We start from the raw sequence: 19358 nt of genomic DNA on the forward strand, positions 1-19358 counted from the left end.
GCGAGGAGTGAGCGGGGCGGGCGGGGCAGCTCGAGCCTCGCCGCTAGAGGGCGCCGCCGTGCCCGCCCCGGCAGGCAGAGGCGCGCGCGGTGATTGGCCAAAACGCCCGCTGGCTCCGCCCCCTCCCGATCCTATATATGGTGGGGCCGGGCCGGGCGGGGGCGGTGCCCGGGTTCGAGTCCCGCGTCGGCCCGCACCGCTCCGCTCCCGCCCGCTTGGCCGGGCCCCGCTGGCCGCGGGTGAGTCCGGGGAGCCGGGCTGTGGCGGGGGGCTCCGTCCTCTGCCGGGGGGGATGGGGGCGTGAGGGGTGGAGGGCTGAGGCCTGTGGCCTGGCTTAAGGGGAAGGTGGGTGGTCAGGGTCGGGCCCGTGCAGGGCAGAGCCGGCGTCCCCGACCCCTGGAGGGGGGCAGCGGTGTGGGATGGGGAGGGGTCCCGAGGCCCTCCGCGGATTGGGGCTTCCCAGCAATAATCACAGCTGCCCAGCCTGTGCACGCTGGGGACCCCCGGTGCAGCCGGGCCCCGTCCCGCCGGGGAGGGGTGGGGGTATCCGCCCGCTCCGGGCCGCCCCGTCCCGGCGCCTCGCCGGGGCTTGCGCGGCTCCCGGGCGCCGGGAATGCCTGACACGCAGCTCTTCCCCCGGCCCTCCCGAGCGGGGAGCGGGCTGGTGTCGTCTTACACGCCTTATATAGACCGCACCGGCCCGGGGAGAGCGGGGGCACGCTGGCCCCCGGCCCTGCGGCCGGCCCGTGCGAGGCGTGGGGAGCCCCGCGGCCGGCCCTGTCCGCCCTCGGGAGGAAGGTCCTGGGGCCGTTCGTAGGGGTTCTGGCGGCTTCTTCCAGGTAAAAGGTGACGAGAGGCTGGTGCTGGCCCGTCTGTCCGGAGCCTTGGCCGGCTGACAGCTGTCAGGCAGGGGAGTGCCGGGATTCCCTCCTGCCGAAGCCCCGGAGATGGGCTCGCTCCCAGGGAGCATCTGCTCGGCCGGCTGCCGGAGCGCCAGCCCGGCTGCTCTGCCAGGCGCCTCGGGTGGCATCACGCAGCTCCTGTGCTGCTGCTGCTGCTAATTCATCCGGCAAAAATGCTTCTGGTTCCTATCGCTCTGTACCTGCTGTTGCTTCTCTGTGGTTTGAACAGCCTTGGCTCCCAGCAGCTCACAGAAGTTCCTGGGGTGCTGGAAAAGAGAGTACATCCCAGGTTCGGGAAGAGAGTAGAGCCCACAGACACTCCACTTTGGGTGGCAGCAGGGCTGTGCCTGGCTCCCTGGCACTAGTCAGTGTTAGCCTGGGCCCCTCAGTGCTGACGTTGCTGGAGGAGATGCTGATGGATTTGGGGTGCGTCTCTAACCACAGTGTAGGATGGTCAGGGTGGAGTTACAGCTGGAAACGTGACCTACCTCCTGTCCTACCCTGCCAGGCACCGAGCCCTCTCCTCGCCTGCTCTCCCTGCATTGTTTCCACATACCCTAACACTGGGATCACACCCTTTTCCCTTGCAGAGATGGGCGACATGGAGTCCTACAAGGTGATGCTGAATGGGCCGGCACCCTGGGGCTTCAGGCTGCAGGGAGGGAAGGATTTCAGCATGCCGCTCTCCATCTCCAGGGTAAGAGAAACCAAAGCTGGTGACACCTATCCTTCCTCCTGCCTCTGTGGGAGGGAGGCCGCAGTGGCTGAGGCAGAGCTGTACGAGGGATGTGGATGAGCTGGGGCCCCGGGAATGCTGCATCCTGCCCTGCCTGGCTCCACGTAGCCTCCTTGGTCCCTTATCAGCTGCAGCCCAGCACGGGGGTGTTCCGGGCAGAGAGCTGCAGGCAGGAACGTGAAATTCTGCACAGCCTCAGCAGAGGGGGGCAGGGGAGGCCCCTTCCGGAGCGTTCCCACCACAGCGGGAGGGGATCTGCTCTCTGAGATGTGGGACTGGCTTCCTGGTCTGCACCCCAGCAGTGGGCTTGGCATCCCAGCACTGAGCCAGTGCCCTTCTGCCCTCCTTTCCACAGCATGGCTCCCAGCTCTGTGCCTGGGGTCACTCCTGAAATGGGCATGGAGAGGAGGAAGCTGCACTGCTGCCTGCACAGGGATGTGACTCCCTCCACAAAACTCTCCCATTTCTCCAGTGAGAGCCATTGTGCCACAGCTGGTTGTGCCCGTGGCCGCTGGTTTGAGCCTCTCCCGCTGCAATATTCCCGGGTTTGACCCTGGCTGTGTGCAGGTCCCCGTCCCTGGGCGGGTGCTGGCCACAGCTTTGGCCACGCAATTGCCTTATAAGCCTTGGAATGTGACTGCATCGCCTGTGCCGCTGGCGCTGGGGCAGCTGGCACGCAGGCTGCTTCTCCAAGGACAGCTTTGCTTGTGGCATCGAGTACTGCGTGGGGACCTGCCCCTGGCACGAGCCGGGCACTGCACACCTGCCCCAGAGGGCACAGATCTCCACAGCATCCCAGCGTGGAGCACGGGCCCTGAGGGCACTGCGTGAGGCTGGAGTCGCCTGTGTCGCTGCCCTGGGGCCTGCTGATCTCTGCTGAGCACGCAGAGACAGATTCAGCGAGTTTATTCTCTAAAAAATGTTTCTCTTGGCTGCGAGCCAGTTCTTAACAAAGGGTCTGGTTGGATGGAGGAACCTCCCAGAGCCTGGGGCAGGGGCCTCGTGAAGCAGTGCTTGGTGAGGCTTGGGCAGTGCTGCCGTGTCCTGGGCAGGGCAGGAGCAGGAGGGACATTCCCAGGGGATGCAGCCAGCTTTGGGGGCTCTCTGGTGAGGCTGGGCTGCATGGCAGGGCGGTGTGCTCTGATGGGAAGGTGTGAGCCTGTGCTGGTCTGCACTCCAGAGGCATCTCCAGACCCATATTGCCCAGAGCATGCTGCTGTCCCTGGCCACTGCTTCCCGTGAGCTTGACCTGTCGCAGCAGGCTGGAGGGAAGCATCCTGCCCCAGTTTTGTGGGCTGCAGTGGGGCCCTGATCTGCAGGTTTGCAGGGGTGGGCAGCACAGGACAATGCTGATGTGTCCATTGGCTTGACTTTCGGCTGTGTCCATCCCTGTGGCACTCCTGGGTGAGCAGTGGGGCTGTTTCAGCTCGTGGCCCTCTGGCATGTACCTCCTGTGGTACGGGGCTCTGCTAGGGTGCTGGCCCCCTGGCTAGGCAGGCTGTAAACCATGGTCCCTGTGCTGGAGCTGGGATAAGGACTGCAGTCTGGGTAGCTGGATGCTGCATGGCACATCCTGGCATCTGCCAGCTGAGAAAGAGGAGAGACATTGGGTGCTACTGGTGGGAAGGCACTGAGGGATGCACTGAGGGAGGCTCTGTCCTGGAGGCCTCTGGACGGGGCAGTAGGTGAGCACCTCTCTGGATGTGGTGATGGAGGTGCAGAGAACAAAAGACTGGGTGGAGAGGTGAGGAAGGAAGCCCTGGTTAGCGGGTCTGGGTGGGAAGTAGGAGGGTACCTGTCAGAGGGGTTTCCTGCACGTTGGCATGGAGGGGGACGGGAAGTGCTGACCAGGCTGGGTGAGGCTTCATGACGCAGCCTGACGTGCTCTCCCCTTCCAGGGCAGTCGTGTGAAAACCTCTCCCAACTCCTGCTGCTGCCTCCAAACCCACGCAGCTGCCCCGTGCCTTCCCCAGCCCTCCAGGGCAGCAAGCTGGGGCTTGCAGCAGCATGGCCAGGGGCTGGGGGCATCACTGCTGCTCAGGGCACCCTGCTGTGCCAGGCTGGAGGAATGGGAGGGCAATGTGGGGATACTCATGTCCTGCTGGGAATAGCAGTGGGATGCAGGTGGAACTGGGCCACATCCAGTCCATGTGTGGTGTTGGCCTTGCATGGAGGGCTGTTGTTGGCCTAGAGAAGGGATGTGTGGCTCTGGGGTGAGCCGGGTTCTGCAAGGAGGGGCCAGGACTCTGTGGCAGGGATTTTTCAGCCCTCTGACAGTGCTGGGAATCTGGCTCGCTCCTTTTATGTTCATGTCTAACAGGACTTGAGGAAATACTTGGTCTGGGTCCAAGCGCCTCGAGTTCTTCCATGCTGGAGGAGCAGGAATGGCTGCAGCCTGCCCACGTCTGTCTGTCTGTCTGTCAGTGCCTGGGAGTTGTGTGCAGTGCTCTGGGCCCTGCTCGCCTCTGGCTGTGCATCCCTGGTGGGAGGGGAGGGCAGGGCAGCCTCCACTTCCCAGCACGGGTTTGACATTCAGCCGTGCCATGGAGCCATAGCGGGGCCAAGGCGCATCCCTGGCACCGTGGCCGGGAACAGAGACTTGTGGCTGTGCTCGCGGCTGTCCCAGCGGGGCCACATGGGTGGGGGCGGGTGTCTCCCTGCCCCGGCAGGGCTCCTGCTCCTCTGTGGGAATGAGGTAATGTCTGTGCCTGGTGGGAACGGGCTGGGAGCGCGGGCGGCTGGGGGGAGTGCCCAAGGGGTGCCTCCCCTGTCCTTCCCCGCCCCAGGCGAAGGGCTGGACATGCCTGTGGTTTGCAGTGAGATGTGGGCTGCCCTGACTCACTGTGCTCTCTTCCTGCCCCGGGACCACAGGGATGACTCCAGGGTGAGGCTGGGCTTTGAGGCTGAGGCCGCACTGCCTCTGTGTTTGGTGTCACGGCAATGAGGCCCTGGGGTGCTGGCAGGGTCCCCAAGCATGCCAAAGGGAAAGGGCTGGGCAGTGCCCTGGAGAAGTGCTTTGCCTTCTGCTGCTGCCAAGGGGAAGAGTAATCTGGGGATCCCCGCTTTCCCCTGGGTCAGGTCGGTGTGGTGTCCTGTGCTGGGCTGGGGATCCTGGGTCTTGGAAGGCCTCTGCCCTCACGAGGATGTTCCTCTGCTCCCATGTCACTGCTTGGCTGTTCCAGCTGTCCCTAACTCTGTCTGTCCTGCAGCTGACTCTGGGTGGGAAGGCAGCCCAGGCCGGCGTGGGAGTGGGCGACTGGGTGCTGTACATCGACGGGGAGAGCACCAGTGCCATGACACACATCGAGGCCCAGAACAGGATCCGTGCCTGTGGGGACAGGCTCTGCCTCACCTTGAGCAGGTAGGAATTGTGGGTCCCTCAAACATGGGGCTCTGGTATGACTGGGGTGTAATCAAGGCTCTCTGCCCAGTGCCACCTCCTGGTATCACCATCTCCCAGCATCACTGCTCCTTACTTAGAGCCTGGAAGTCCCTGGCTGTGTCCAAGGGCTTGCCTGGATAAGGCTTAACCTGACTGCAAGCCACAGGGCAGTGCCAGCTGGCCATGTTTCCCCTCGGCTGGGTGCTGCATCCGTGGGGTACCAGCATGCTGGTGGTGTCTGGATCAACTCCAGTACCTGCCCATCTGTCTCCTCTCTTGCAGAGCCCAGAACCAGCTGGGGAAGCCGCAGAAGGTACGTGTGGCTCCTGGTGCCGCAGTGGCAGCTCAGCCTCGTCTCAGGGGAAGGGAATCTCAGTGTAGTGAAACAAATGGGCTTGCTCTTGGGGCTTTTAGGGGGCTGGGGTGTGTTTCAAGGTCTAGAAAGCCCAGCTGGAGGAGCAGCTCTGACCTCTGGCACCGTGGAGGATCAGAGGGAGCGGGATGTGCACCGTAGGTGCTTGGGCCCAGATTGTCTGTGCCCCTGCTGGTGCTGGGTGTGGGCAGGGATGCAGAGGGGCCAGCACAGGGGAGGAGGCTGGGCAGGTGCAGCACCATGTTTGCTAGTGCTGGGGAGTGCCCTGGCACAGGGAGGCAGGGCTGGGGCTGGTGACTGGTGGCTCCTGGACAGAAGCCACCTGCATGCGTTCAGCTTTGTGCCATGGGATGTTTACAGTCGGCGTGTGTGCATGCACCGCCCTGCCACGGGCAGCAGCGAGTGTCCGGGGCACCTACTAATCTCCAAGTGACCCTCAGGCTGGGTTTGTGACCTGCTGTCACTGGGCCAGGTGCCCAGTGGAGTGAGTGCCAGCCTGGCAGAGCCTGGTCTCCAAGGTGCACGTGCTGTCCGGCTTTCCTCCCTGGCTGCCTGCTGCGCTGCCTGGCCCAGGGCTGCCCCTTGCATGCTGCTTGACGTGTGAGCCCGTGTCTGTGTGTTTTGTCTCGCTCAGGACTCACTCCCCTGCTCTGAACCCCTGAAATATAACTTCGCTCCCAGCACCGCCCTCAACAAAACAGCTCGGCCCTTCGGGGCCGGCTCACCTCCGAACCCACGGCCCGGGCTGGTGACGAAACCCGTGACCTACGCGCCCCTGGCGCCCGCCTGCACCCCCCAGCACAACGGGTATGTTGCTGTCCATCCTGCTCCCTGAGGATCGGGGGCAGCCTGCTGCCCGGCCCTGCTGCGCCTTGCATGCCAGGCACCCTGGGTGGGAGCGGGTGACAGTGCCCGTGCCGGAGCAACCGGTGGCTGGTGCTGAGGTGGCACAACAGAACTGTCTCTGTCTCACACAGGGACACGCAGCCACGCTTGTGCTGGTCCCTTGCTCAGGGACGTGTCAGCCTGTGGGGGCTCCTCCCAGGCTTGACATGGTGGCTGTGGCAGGACACTGGCTGGCATCTGCAGTGGCAGGGAAACGGTGGCTGGCTGTGACCACCGGCCGGTGCCTGCCTGGGGAAGTCCTGCTGTTCCCCTGGCTGCTGGAAGGGGCTGGGCAGAGTGATGGCCTCCAGCCCTGCCACTCTGTTCCCTGGCTCTGCCACATGTGTGCAGCAGCTGCTGGTCCCTGCTCCTCCTGCCAGAGCTGCCGTAGTGCCCAGGAACTGGGCAATGGGGTAGGATGTAGCATGGACTGCCCTGGGCATCCAGGCCTGTTGTGGGGGCTGTGGGAGCACAGTCTGGTCCACTGGCATCTGCCCCTGTGTCCCAGTGTGCTCTCAGCCCTGGGTGAGCTGGGTGTGAGACTCAGGGATAGGGGGCTAATGCAGGCTATAGGTGAGCTCTGGAAACTTCTTGGGTGCTGTAGGTCTAATTTCACCTTCCTTTTTCTTTCTTTCTCTCCTCCCTTTCTCTTTCCCTCTCCCTACAGGTGCTGAGCCTTGACAAGTCAGTAAGCCTTTTACCTGCTCTCTCTATCCTCCCTGCATGCCTCTTCCCTGCCAGTGCCCTGTCCTTCAGGGCAGGGCCATCCTGGGGATGGGCAGCAGGCACTGCTCTGCCCACGTGGGTGGGTCACTTCTGGCACCAAGCTGTCCTCAGTGTAGAGGGGACAGCTGCCTGTCTCTGCCAGCTGCTGGGGCCCTGGAGTGTCCTTGTGTGTGATCCATTCCCTGTTCCCCAAGATGTGGCTGTGCTGGGCAAGGGCTGATGGGCTGTGCTGGGCACCGTGCCCGTGGCCAGGTGGCACTGCCATAGACGGCTGTGGTGCAGCTTCCCTGATGGTGTTTTTTGACCTTGGCTTATTCTTGCTCTGTCCTTTCTCTTTCTGGCCCTTGGGGCCAGTTTCAAATTGCCAGGAGTGGTGGTGGTCATTCCAGAGTCAGTCCTTCACAGGCCCAGCCTTTGTGAGGGAGGAGTTGGGGGGTGGATTATAAAACAAGGTGTGACGTCTCTGGTACTGGTGTGCTGTGATTCTGTGCTGGGGAAGGTGGGGGACAGCCCCAGCAGGTCTGTCAGATTTGACAGATGACTCTGTCACTCACAGGCAGCCCCCACAGCTGCTGGAGCCCCCCAGCACCCCTGTGTGTGACCCAGTGAAGCTGCGGATGTTAGAGGACATTGACGACTCAAAGCCCCCCAGCTGGACCTCCCAGTCCCGTTCCTTCCGCAAACTGTCCCGCCTGGTGGGCGCAGACGCCAGTGAGTTCCCACGGGGCCTGGCACTGCCTGACTGCCCAGCTTTGCTGGGGAAACTGGAGCTGGATAAAGGCTTTGGTGCCTGGTGGAGTGTTGGTTTTGGCCCTGTGGGGCAGTTAAGCCAGGCAGAGCTGCCTGGGGCTGTGGGGCTCGTGGTGGTGCTGCCGGGCTGGGGCCGTGCTCTGCCCCTGGGCCGTGTGTTGGGACAGGTGGGCAGTGGGAGGAGAGGGCCTTTTCCCTTTCCTGTTCCTTTTCCCTTCCTGCTGTCTCTGGGACTCAGCTGCCACAGACTGACTCCATCTCCCCCTTTCTCTCCTGCTTTGCTCAGTGGAGGATGGTGAGGACGAGCTTGTTAAAAAGCCCAGGTAAGGGGAGTATGTGCTGGAGCAGCAGCAGGTGCCACAAGGTGCCCACTCCAGGCTCAGCCCACACACCTGGTTCTCTCTTGCTGCTTGCAGTCACTCAGGGGAAGCTCTTTGCTCTGTTGCTGTTTTTTCTCTCCCTGTCCAAGAGTCGAGCTGTTGGTGGAGCTGCAGAGCTCGCCCTGCGCTCACGCCACAGTGGGCACTGCCAGAGCTCAGCCACTGCTCTGGCCATCACCTCGGGAGGGTCCTGCTGGGACACCCACCAGCCAGACAAGATGTCCTGTGCTGTGTAGGACCTGCTGGGCACTGCTGGCACCAAGCTGGGGAAGCAAAGCTCTGTCATTGCTTCTTGAGGAAAAGGGATCTGGAGAAGGCTAGTGCACTGAGAACACCTTGCTGGGGGTATTGGGAGGTGCTAGGCAGCAGCTGGACAGCGTGCTGTGAGCCTGGTGTGGGGCTGCAGGATAGCAGGGCAGAGCTGGGTGAGTGTCTCTGACTTCTCCTAGTTCCAGAGTGCATCTGTGAGGGATGGGCTGTGCCATGGTCAAATACTGAGTGCTGTGCTACCGTTCTTTTCAATATCACAGGGATGCCCATGGGTCCAGCTGGGGCACGGTGGAGCAGTGGTGAGTGCCAGGATCTGGTGAGGGCACATTTGGCAGCACTGCCCTGTGCTGGAGCAGGGTCTGTGCTTGGTGCTGGCTGAGTTCCTGCCCTCTGTCACAGGGAGCCCCCGCAGCCTCTGGAGCCCCCCAGCACGCCTGGGTGTGATCCTGGGAAGTTGAGGATGTTAGAGGATGCTGAGGACTGGCAGCCCCGCACCGGGACCTCGCAGTCCCGCTCCTTCCGCAAGCTGGCCCAGCTGACGGGCACAGATGAGAGTGAGTTCCCACAGGGCCTGGCACTGCCTGGGGATGTGGGACTGTTCTGGGATAACCAGAAGCTGGGAGGAGCAGAAGGGTGATGTAGCACCCGGGAGTGTTGGTTTTGGCCCAGATTAACTCCCTGAGGGCAGCTGAGCCAGCGAGATCTGCCCGGGGCTGTGTGTGGGCTGCTTTGGGGTTGTGCTTTGCCCTGTGGCCAGACAGGGCTGTACAATGGGGCCAGGAGAGTGGAGAGGTTGGTTTCCTCCTTTCCCTTCCTGCTTTTCCTGGACCTTAGTTGCTGCAGACTGACTCCATCTCCCCCTTTCTCTCCTGCTGCACTCAGTGGAGGATGGTGAGGATGAATTTATTAAAAAGCCCAGGTAAGGGGATCGTGTGCCAGGGCAACAGCAGGAGCCACAGTGTGCCCACCGTGGGCTCAGCCCACAAGGCTTGTTCTCTCTCACTGCTTGCAGTCACTCAGGGGAAGCTCTTTGCCCTGTTGCTGTTTCTTCTTTCCTCTCCTTATCCTCCACCCTCTATCCCATCCTTTCCTTTTTCTTAGAGCCAAGCTGTTGGCAGAGCCACAGGCTCACCCCACAACAGGCACTGCCACTGCTCAGCCACTGCTCTGACGGTCACCTGAGGAGGGTCCTACCAGGCAGGCTGTCCCCACATGAGGTGTCCTCATGCTGGGTGTGCAGGCAGGACCTGCTTGGCACTGCTGGCACCAAGCTGGAGGCCAAGATGCAGCACAGTTTGCTGGACACAGTGGGCAAGGGTGGCTGGTGGCACTGGCAGCACCTTGCTGGGTGTGTCAGGGGTTGCAGGGTAGGGAACTAGACCAGAATTGGGGCACAATGTCATATGGGGCCCGGGAATGGCTGCAAGGCTGGTCAGGAGTGAATGCTGTCAGCATTTCCACAAGGCTTGTGCGTCTCTGGGGCTGTGGATGTGTATGGGGAGGGATGGGCTGGTCAAACACTGACTGCTGTGCCACCATTCTTTCTGATACCACAGGGATGCCCATGGGTCCAACTGGGGCACAGGGCAACATCGGTGAGTGCCAGGGTCTGGCAGAGGTGTTGGCATGTGCCAGGGCATCTTTGGGGATGCTTCCCTGTTCCAGAGCAGGGTCCAATCCTGGTGCTGAGCTCCTGCCCTCTGTCACTCACAGGCAGCCCCCACAGCCTCTGGAGCCCCCCAGTGACACTGTGTGTGACCCAGTGAAGCTGAGGATGTTAGAGGACATTGTCGACACAAAGCCCCACACCTGGACCTCCCAGTCCCGTTCCTTTCGCAAGCTGGCCCGGATGATGGGCGCAAGCAGCAGTGAGTTCCTGCAGGGCCTGGCACTGGCTGAGTGCCCAGGTGTGCCCAGCTTTGCTGGGGCAGCTGGTAAAGGCCGTGGTGTGTTGGTACAGCAGGGCATTGATTTTGGCCCCATTTGTGCCCTCTGTGGCAGCTGAGCCAGCAGGAGCTGCCCAGGGCTGTGTGGGCTCCTGGTGGTGTGGCTGGGCTGGAGCTGTGCTCTGCCCTGTGGCCAGGCAGGGCTGTGTGTTGGGGAAGGGGGACTGTGGGAGGAGAGGGCATTTTTCCTGCCTTTCCTTCCCTTTTCTTCCTGCTGTCTCTGGGCCTCAGTTGCCACAGACTCACTCCATCTCCCCTTTCTCTTCTGGTGTCCTCAGTGGATGATGGTGAGGATGAGCCCGTTAAAAAGCCCAGGTAAGGGGCAGCAGTTGGAGCCACAAGGCGCCCATGCCAGGCTCAGCCCCCACAGCCACTTCACCCTTGCTGCTTGCAGTCACTCTGGGGGTGCTCTTTGCACTGCTGGGGGTTCTCCCCTCCCTCTCTATCCCCTCTCCCAGACTTGAGGTGTTTTCAGAGCTGCACAATGGGCACTGCCAGCACTCAGCCACTGCTCTGACCGTCACCTCAGGAGGGTCCTGCCCCAAGTACCCACCTGGGTAGGGGTGGCTGGTGACAATCACAACACCTTGCTGGAGATGTTGGGAGGTACTGGGCAGCAACTGGTCTTGGTGCTTTGCATCCTGTGCAGCTGTGGAGCAGCTGCAAGGCTGCTGGTCAGTATTTCCATGTGGCTCGTGCCTCCATGGGGCTGTGGGTACACATGGCAGGCATGGTCAAACAGTGACTGTTGTGCTGCTGTTTTTTCCAATGTCACAGGGATTCCCACGGGTCCTGCTGGGGCATAGTGGAGCAGCGGTGAGTGCCAGGGTCTGGCAGAGGTATTGCCATGTGCCAGGTCACCTTTGGCAGCACTGCCCTGTGCTGCAGTGTTGGGCAGGGTCTGTGCTTTGTGCTGGCTGAGCTTCTGCCCTCTGCCACTCACAGGGAGCCTCTGGAGCCCCCCAGCACCCCCGGGTATGACCCTGGGAAGCTGCGACTGATGGAGGACGCTGAGGGCTGGCAGCCCCGCACCGGGACCTCGCAGTCCCGCTCCTTCCGCAGACTGGCCCAGCTGACGGGCACAGATGAGAGTGAGTTCCCACAGGGCCTGGCACTGCCTGGGGATGTGGGACTGTTTTGGCATAGCCAGAAGCTGGGGGAGACAATGGGGTGATGTGGCATCAGGAGTTTCATTTTGGCCCCAAGTCACTCCTTGAGCGGGAGCTGCCCGGGGCTGTGTGTGAGCTCGTGGTGGTGCTGGTCTGGGGCAGCTCTGCCCCATGGCCAAGCAGGGCTGTGTGATGGGGTGAGGGGATGGTCGTGGGGAGGTTGGTTTTCCTCCTTTCCTTTCCTGCTTTTCCTGGGCATCAGTCACTGCAGACTGACGCCGTCTCCCTATTTCTCTCCTGCTGCACTCAGTGGAGGATGGTGAGGATGAGATTGTTAAAAAGCCCAGGTAAGGGGAGCATGTGCTGAGGCTGCATGTCCCAGGTGTCTGGGCACTGCTGGCTCTGAGCTGGGGATGCTGAGCTGCACCTTAGCCTTTTGGGCAAGAAGTGGAAGAGGCTGATGGCGCTGGGAAAACCTGGCTATGGAATGTTGGGAGGCGCTGGGTAACGCCTGCACCTGGGGCACGTTGTCCTGTGAGCCTGGTGTGGCAGAGCTGGGTGAGTGCTCCTGGCTCATTTCCTTCCCCTCAGCATCACTACTTCTCCGGGCAAACTCTTTGCCCTGTTGTGAATTCTTCTCTCCCTCTTTGTCCTCTCCCAGAGCTGAGGTGGTGGTGGAGCTGCAGAGCCCACCCTGTACTCACCCCACAACAGGCACTGCCAGTGCTCAGCCACTGCTTTGACCTTCACCTTGGGAGGTTCCTGCCTGGACACCCACTGGCCAGACAGTTTGTCCCCAGATGGGTGTGCGGGCAAGATGCACTGGGCACTGCTGGCACCAAGCTGGGGAGGTTAATATGCAGCACAATGAGTAGGGATGGCTGGTGACACACTTTGCTGGGCATTTTTGGAGTCACAGGGCAGGCGCTGTACCTGAGGCACGATATCATGTGGGGTCAGGGAATGGCTGCAAGGCTGGTCAGGAGTGAATGCTGTCGGCATTTCCATGAGGTTCTTGTATCTCTGAGATTGTGGGTGCCTATGGAAAGCATGGGCTGAGCCATGGATCAGGCACTGACTGCTGTGCCACCATGTTTTCTGATGCCACAGGGATGCCCACGGGTCCAGCTGGGGCACGGTGGAGCAGCGGTGAGTGCCAGGGTCTGGCAGAGGTGTTACCATATGCCAGGGCACCTTTTGGAGTGCTTCCCTGTTCCAGAGCAGGGTCTGTGCTTTGTGCTGGCTGAGCTTCTGCCCTCTGCCACTCACAGGGAGCCTCTGGAGCCCCCCAGCACCCCCGGGTGCAACCCCGGGAAGCTGCGACTGATGGAGGATGCTGAGGACTGGCAGCCCCGCACCGGGACCTCGCAGTCCCGCACCTTCCGCAAGCTGGCCCAGCTGACGGGCACAGATGAGAGTGAGTTCCCACAGGGCCTGGCACTGCCTGGGGGTGCTGGACTCTCCCTGGGCTGGGCCAGGGTCCAGCAGAATCTGGAGTGGAGCTGGAGTGTCGGTTTTGGCCCCATGTGATCCCTGTGGGGTGGCTGTGTCAGTGGGAGCTGGTGGGGCTGTGCGTGGTCTCGTGGTGGTGACACCGGTCTGGGGTCTTGATCTGCCCTCTGGCCGGGCAGGGCTTTGTTTTGGGGCAGGGGTTGGTGGGAGGAGAGTTTGGTTTTCCTCTTTTCCCTTTCCCCTCTTGTGCCTGGGCCTCGGTCTGTGAGGACTGACTGTTTCCTCCTTTCTCTCCTGCTGCGCTCAGTGGAGGATCATGATGATGTGTTTGTTAGGAAGCCCAGGTAAGGGGAGTGTGTGGCAGCAGGAGCTGGGGGGCTGCACGTCCTGGGCAGAACCCCTTGGGCATTGCTGCCCCTCAGCTGGGAATGCTGAGCTGCGCCGTGGTGTCCCAGAAATGGTGGGTTGGGAATGGCTGATGGCACTGGCCAAATCTCACTGGGTTGTTGTGATGTTTGGGCAGCATCTGGGCCTGGGGCACAGTGTCCTATAAGCCTGGTGTGGGGCTGTGGGGCAGCTGAGCTCGTGGATGCCAGCAGCTTGTCAGGGTTGTTCCTTGTTCTGTGCAATCAGGCAAGGGGTGGACAGCACCCCATTTTTTTGCCTTTACCTCTCTGTGACATCTCCTTCCCTGGGGCCATGGCCCTTGGGTACCAGCTCTGCTCAGTTTGCTCTGACACAAACAAAAGTTGGGTTTGTTGCCATCTCCTGCTTGCCCTGCCTGTTCCCAGTGCTGCTGAGCTGGATCCTGGGGCTCCCTGCATCAGGTCACATCCAGGTCCCCCTGCACCCCAATGAGACTGGGAGTGATCATCACATATTAGTAGGCAGCCAAAGTCTGTGTGGTCCCTGGGGTCCCTGGAGAAGCTCAGAACCTTCCCTCCTGCCTCTCCCCAGACCACCACAGTGGGTACCAGACACCCTGGGGGTGCTGTGTCTTGGCAGGACTGAAGGCCCAGGTCTCAGTACCTCGTCACTAAACCAGTTACTGCTGGGCATGGGGGCTTGGCCAGCTCCCTCCTGCTTGTTGGGGTGGGGAGCCCTGCCTGCAGCCCCTGGGCAGTGGGGGCGAGCAGGGCAGGCTGGATTAACTGCTTGTTCTGTAGCCAGGTCTCTGTGCCGGACCCATCCCCAGGAGCAACGATGAAGACTGAGCCAGGACTGGGTGAGCAAAACATCTCTGGGCTTTTTGGGGAGGGGCTGCTGAGGGATCAGAAACACTCTCCTTAAGACCTGTGTGTGTGTGCAGCCCCCAGGACCCCCAGTGCCACCCCCAGCCCCACCAGCCGCCCACCCTGGGCTGTGGACCCCTCGTTTGCCGAGCGCTACGCCCCGGACAAGACGAGCACGGTGGTGAGCAAGCACAGCCAGCCGGCCACGCCGACCCCCATGCAGAACCGCAGCTCCATCGTGCAGGCAGCCCAGCAAGCCCCCGAGGGGCCCGGCCGCACCCCGCTCTGCTACAAGTGCAACAAGGTCATCAGGTGAGCCCTGGCCGCCACCGCGGCCACGCCAGCGTCCTGGGCCCCGGCGAGGCTGACACAGCTCTGTCCTGCCCCAGGGGACGGTACCTCGTGGCGCTGGGACATTATTACCACCCCGAGGAGTTCCTCTGCTGCCAGTGCAGGAAGGTGCTGGATGAGGGCGGCTTCTTTGAGGAGAAAGGCTCCATCTTCTGCCCCAAGTGCTACGACACACGCTATGCACCCAGCTGCGCCAAGTGCAAGAAGAAGATCACTGGGGTGAGTGTCCCTCAGCCTGCTGTCCTCCATCTCCTGTCCTTGTCCTCTGCTGTGAGTGCCTGCCTCTGTCCCTTCCCGCCTTGGTCCATCTCAGGAGATTCCTTGTCCCTTCCTGCCCTTGGTGATCCTGCCCCTGGCTGACAGTGTCTCCCCTCCAGGAGGTGATGCATGCACTGAAGATGACCTGGCACGTGCAGTGCTTCACCTGCAACGCCTGCAAAACTCCCATCCGCAACCGAGCCTTCTACATGGAGGAGGGACAGCCCTACTGCGAGAGAGGTAGGACCCAGGGACCCCATGTGTCACCTCATGTGGCCCTGGGGTGATGTTTGGACTCAGCAGCTGCACACGGGGCTGGGGGCATGAGCTGCCCTGCTCCACAGGGCTCCCCTGGGCTGTGGGGAGCACGGAGACCCCAATCCCACAGCCCTGAGCCCTCCATCCTGGTTCTCCCTAGCTGCAGGGTAGTGCCATGCTCCTATGTTGCCATGGCAATGAGGGAGGATGTACATCAAAGCGAGTGCTGCATCCTGGGAGATGAGGTTCTCCTCCTCCCCCTGGAGCCCTGTGGTGGCTGAGCCACCCTGCACCTTTCCCGGGTATCCGGGGCATTATCTCACCTGGATGTGGGCTGGCAGAGTTGTCCCCAGGCTGTGCCTGTGGGATCCCTGCTGAGCTGCAGCCCTGCTCCCCTGGGATGAGCAGCTGTAGTGCATGGAAGTGCTGACCTGGCCTCTGCCTTTCCCCACAGACTATGAGAAGATGTTTGGCACCAAGTGCCGCGGCTGTGACTTCAAGATCGATGCTGGGGACCGGTTCCTGGAGGCGCTGGGGTTCAGCTGGCACGACACTTGCTTTGTCTGTGCGGTGAGCAGTGTGCCTCCCTCCCTGATTGTTGCAGGGCCTGTGCCTCTCCCCCACAGTCCTGCTCTGGGTGGGGTACACCAGCAGCTCAGGGGACCTGCTGCCACAAGATTTTTTCCCATTTGCCTCCATTCTGGGAGCTTGGGACTCTGCTCTGAGCCTTCCGGTCCCTGGCAGTGCCCCAGGGCCATGTGGAGGTCCCTCTGTGACACCAGTGCTGGGCTGTGGGGGACCCAGAGGCTGACTCAACCTGACCACCTCCACTCTCCTCCCCAGATCTGCCAGACCAACCTGGAAGGGAAGACGTTCTACTCCAAGAAGGACAAGCCGCTGTGCAAGAGCCACGCTTTCTCCCATGTGTGAGGGGTGTGAATTCAGCTGTGCCCACACATGCCCCTGGCCCTGCATGCTCCTCTCCCCCTGCCCTGCTGGCCCCAGGGAGCCAGGCTGGGCCCTTGGCCCTTTCCCTTGCTCCTGCCTCTTTCCTGGCAGCTCCTGGCTCAACTCCAGCCAGATACAGTGCTGGGTCCAGAACCTTTTATAGCTGGGTGGCTTCTTACATGCTTCTCAACTGGCCCTAGGAGCCCTGGGAATGGGATGCTGCATGGATCTCCTGCCCCTGAGGCATGCAGCATGGTGGGTACAGCCATGCTGAGGCTGGAATTGGAGAGGGTCTGCCACAGCTGGGCTGCTCCCTTGCTGCCTGGCAGCTCAGTGCTGGGGCAGGGATACTCCTTACACATCCCTCCCTGAATGGGTGAGGACCAGCTTCTGTCTCACTCTCCCCAGCCTTCCCTGCTGTGTGCTTGGGGCTGGAGACCCAGCCCTGGGGCCCTGCCCATGACAACCCACCAGCCCCCCCTCAAACTGCTGCGGTGCCTTCCTGCCCCGCTTGCATTCCAGGGGTGTCTGTCCCTCCTGCCCCCCACCCTGCTGGCCCACTTCTCCCCTGGGGCTGGCATCACCCCCAGCCCAGCGTGGCCCAGCTGAGCGCTGGCAGCGTGTGCTGATGCCAGCCCAGCCAGGCGGCTGCTCCTGTGAGGCTTGGGCACAGCTTCCTACCAAAGAGCTCTCTGCCACTGCCATCCTGGGGCCACCGATGCCTCCCCCCAAACCACACCCTCCGGTCGGGCTGCACTGATGCAGCCACGGTGCTTTTAGTGCCTTTAATAAACACGTCTCTGCAAGTGCCGGCTGTCTCCAGGCCAGTGGTTTTGACGAGTGAGGTGCGGCCGGCTGGGAAGGTCATGCTCTGCCCTCATCCCGCTCCCTCTGGGGCCTGACTCAGCTCCTTCCAGCTTTCCAGGGAAAACTCTTTGCCTCACATTTCTCCTCCTCTGCCTGTGTGAGCCCAGGCTTGACCCCTTGTGTCAACTGGGTCATCCCTGTTGTAGCTTGCAGGACCGCTAATGGAGGCGGTAATTAATCTGGGGGGCAAAATGCAGCAAGGGGAGATGGGGAAGGGGTCAGACCTTAGTGGGGTCCCTCTGTACCTTGCAGTGTCCTCTGGTCCTTACGCCTGAGTACTGTAGAGGGGTTGAGGAGTCATGGGGCACGCATGGGCCACGTGCACCAGCTCAGGGCGTTCTCCAGCGTGGAGCAGCCAAGCGTTCGCTCACGCGATGCAGCTGCCGTCCCGAAGGACGGGTGTGAGCCCACACCAGCACCTCCAGCTGGAACTGGCTCGAGGGCAGCGGGTGTGGGGAAGTGGGTGTTCTCCTCCCTCTCCACTCTGACAGCTGGAATGGTCATTAATAATTGCAGCTCTTGCCATGATGAGCAATTGTAAGGAAAATTGTCTTGCTCATCTACTGGAAGGTTCTGCCGGGGGCAGGAGCTGGCTGTGGGAAGCCAAATGCCTCCTGGCATCACCCAGATCTGGGCTGCGGTGCCACGTCTTCTCACTGCCAGTTCCAGGAGTGCAGAAACACATCAAAGGTGGGGTGAGGAAAGTCGAGGGATAAAGACAGACTGGGGCTGGGGCTGAGGCACATGACAGCAACAGGATGGTCACACTGAGAAGCAGCAGGACACGGGTGCAACAAGGGACAGAAACAGCTGGTGCCTGCCTGGCAGGGCTGGCAGGAGCAGGGCTGAGTGCCCGTGTGTGAGTCCCAGCTGTGCAGCCAAGGTCAGAGGAAGCACAGGGGAAGGTGAGGTGGCTGTGGCCCCACGTGGGCAGCCCCTGAACCAACCCTAGCTTGGCAGGACAGCAACCCGTGAGTGGAGGGTGGGAAAGGGGCAGGGGCAGGCAGTGGTGCGGGACGGAGCCTGCTGGGGTAGCACGGTCTGGGAACAGGTTCTGCCAGATCAGCCCCGGGGTGCCCAGCTGTGGAGCAGGGCCAGGGTGCTACAGCCAGCCTGCCTCTCCCCTGGAGAGAGCCCAGCATCCCCCTGTGCCACTGCGAGGTCTGTGCTCATGGGGGGCTTGGTTCTGGTTGGTTCCCTGTTACCTCTGGGCCGTCCCGATGGTGCCTCTACCACCCAAGGTGCCTCTGCGCCTTACCAAGGGCATCTCTTGCCCACCAGCTCTGCGCACCATGTGAGGAGCTTGTGCACAGGCAGTGGAAGGAGGGTCTCGGGTGGGCTGCGGAGGTGGAGCCTGGGGAGGGGCTGCAGCCTCGCTGCTCCGAGAACAAAGCCTGGCGGCGGTAGGCTCAGCTCCCACCACATCCCTGAGCAGGGTCCCACCACATCCACCCCCAGAGCCATCTGAGCCGCTTGTGGGGCGCCTGCCCCGGCCCCAGCCCCCGCGCTGGCCCCGGCAGCTGCTCCACAGCTGCTCCCAAACTCTCACAGCCTCTTAGGGCGGCTCCGGCTCTGGCCTCGCTCGGAAATGCTGGTGTAAGGAGGGCGTGGGGGGAGCGGGCGGCACCGCCAGGGCCCGCGGCACCCTGTCCCGTGTCCCTCTGGGGTCATCCACGGGCTGCCTGAAGGGCTTGTCTTGGGACGGGCATCCAACATCCACCAACATCCCCAGCCTGCAGGAATCAGGCCCTGCGCCCTCTCCATTGCTGCTCTGGCACAGAGACCCCTCCAGCGCGGTGCTGGTCCAGGCTGGGGGCAGCGCCGGGGACGGGGAATCGCTGCCTGTCCTGGCAGGAGCATTAGGACCTGCCTGGGAGCCCCTGCAGAGCCCTCCGCGGGTCAGTGCAAAACCAGCTGTGGGCTCACACAGAGGCAAAACCTCCTGGAAAATGCACTTGCGGGGTTCTGAAAGGACCGGGGACTTAGGAATGGTGGAGATAGAGGAGCAGATGGGCAGCAAAGAGGCCCCCGAAAAGGCTGTGTCCACTGACCCCTTGCGCAAGCAGCGAGGGCATGGCTGGGTGTGTAGGGCAAAGCCCACGGTGCCGTGTCCTTGGAGAGGAAAGCTTGGACACGGGGACAGCGGAGGGCGCAGGAAGCCAGGTGTGCCACGTCCCCTGGATGTAGAGGACGTGGGGCAGGGGACAATACGGGAATGGAGAGGACCACCCAGCACGAGAGGTCTCCAGAGTGCAAGTTCCCAAGAGGGGCGGCACAGGATGCGGGGTCCCCAGGGCGGAGGAGAGCCCGTGGTGCGAAATCACCCAGCGTGCAGGTTCCCAGGAGGAGCTGAGCCGGGCTTCAGTGTCCCTGGGGCGGGAGACGGCCCCGGGCGCGGTGTTGCGGGGGCAGAGCAGAGCCCAGGCTGCGGGATCCCGGGGGCGAGCTGTGTGCGGGGGCGGCCCGGGGCGGGGGTGATGCTGCCCGCACCCCCGGGGTCCCGGCTCGGGGCCGGGCGGCGCGGCCGGCGGGG

General features: G+C 62.3%; 1 protein-coding gene across 10 annotated transcripts; it reads left to right on the plus strand.

Moving 5' to 3' along the window:
- Positions 1-120: 120 nt before the first annotated feature.
- Positions 121-16767, plus strand: PDLIM7 (PDZ and LIM domain 7). Of its 10 annotated transcripts, XM_041482126.1 has the most exons (22): positions 121-239; positions 1493-1599; positions 4848-4999; positions 5303-5333; positions 6028-6200; positions 7561-7715; positions 8041-8077; positions 8665-8703; positions 8804-8958; positions 9287-9323; positions 9961-9999; positions 10118-10272; positions 10629-10665; positions 11128-11166; positions 11296-11441; positions 13219-13255; positions 14078-14136; positions 14221-14455; positions 14533-14713; positions 14872-14992; positions 15465-15580; positions 15854-16767. In XM_041482126.1, exons 2-22 carry the CDS (start codon positions 1495-1497, stop codon positions 15938-15940), a joined length of 2136 nt encoding a protein of 711 aa, XP_041338060.1. In that variant the 5' UTR covers positions 121-239; positions 1493-1494; the 3' UTR covers positions 15941-16767. The 10 variants fall into 10 exon arrangements, with proteins under 10 accessions (XP_041338060.1, XP_041338059.1, XP_041338061.1 ...); XM_041482125.1 differs by lacking the exon at positions 9287-9323 and having other exon boundaries at positions 9961-10272; XM_041482127.1 differs by lacking the exons at positions 6028-6200; positions 9287-9323 and adding an exon at positions 6946-6962 and having other exon boundaries at positions 9961-10272.
- The last annotated feature ends 2591 nt before the right edge of the window (positions 16768-19358 follow it).

Source organism: Pyrgilauda ruficollis, unplaced genomic scaffold, assembly GCF_017590135.1.
Source record: "Pyrgilauda ruficollis isolate IOZ18807 unplaced genomic scaffold, ASM1759013v1 scaffold57, whole genome shotgun sequence".
NCBI lineage: Eukaryota > Metazoa > Chordata > Aves > Passeriformes > Passeridae > Pyrgilauda > Pyrgilauda ruficollis.

Coding starts and splice junctions, on each gene's coding strand:
- PDLIM7 (XM_041482125.1), top strand. CDS start 1,495: ATGGGCGACATGGAGTCCTACAAGGTGATGCTGAATGGGCCGGCACCC. Junction 8,704..8,803: donor TGGGGCACGGTGGAGCAGTG/GTGAGTGCCAGG, acceptor CCTCTGTCACAG/GGAGCCCCCGCAGCCTCTGG. Junction 15,581..15,853: donor ACACTTGCTTTGTCTGTGCG/GTGAGCAGTGTG, acceptor TCTCCTCCCCAG/ATCTGCCAGACCAACCTGGA.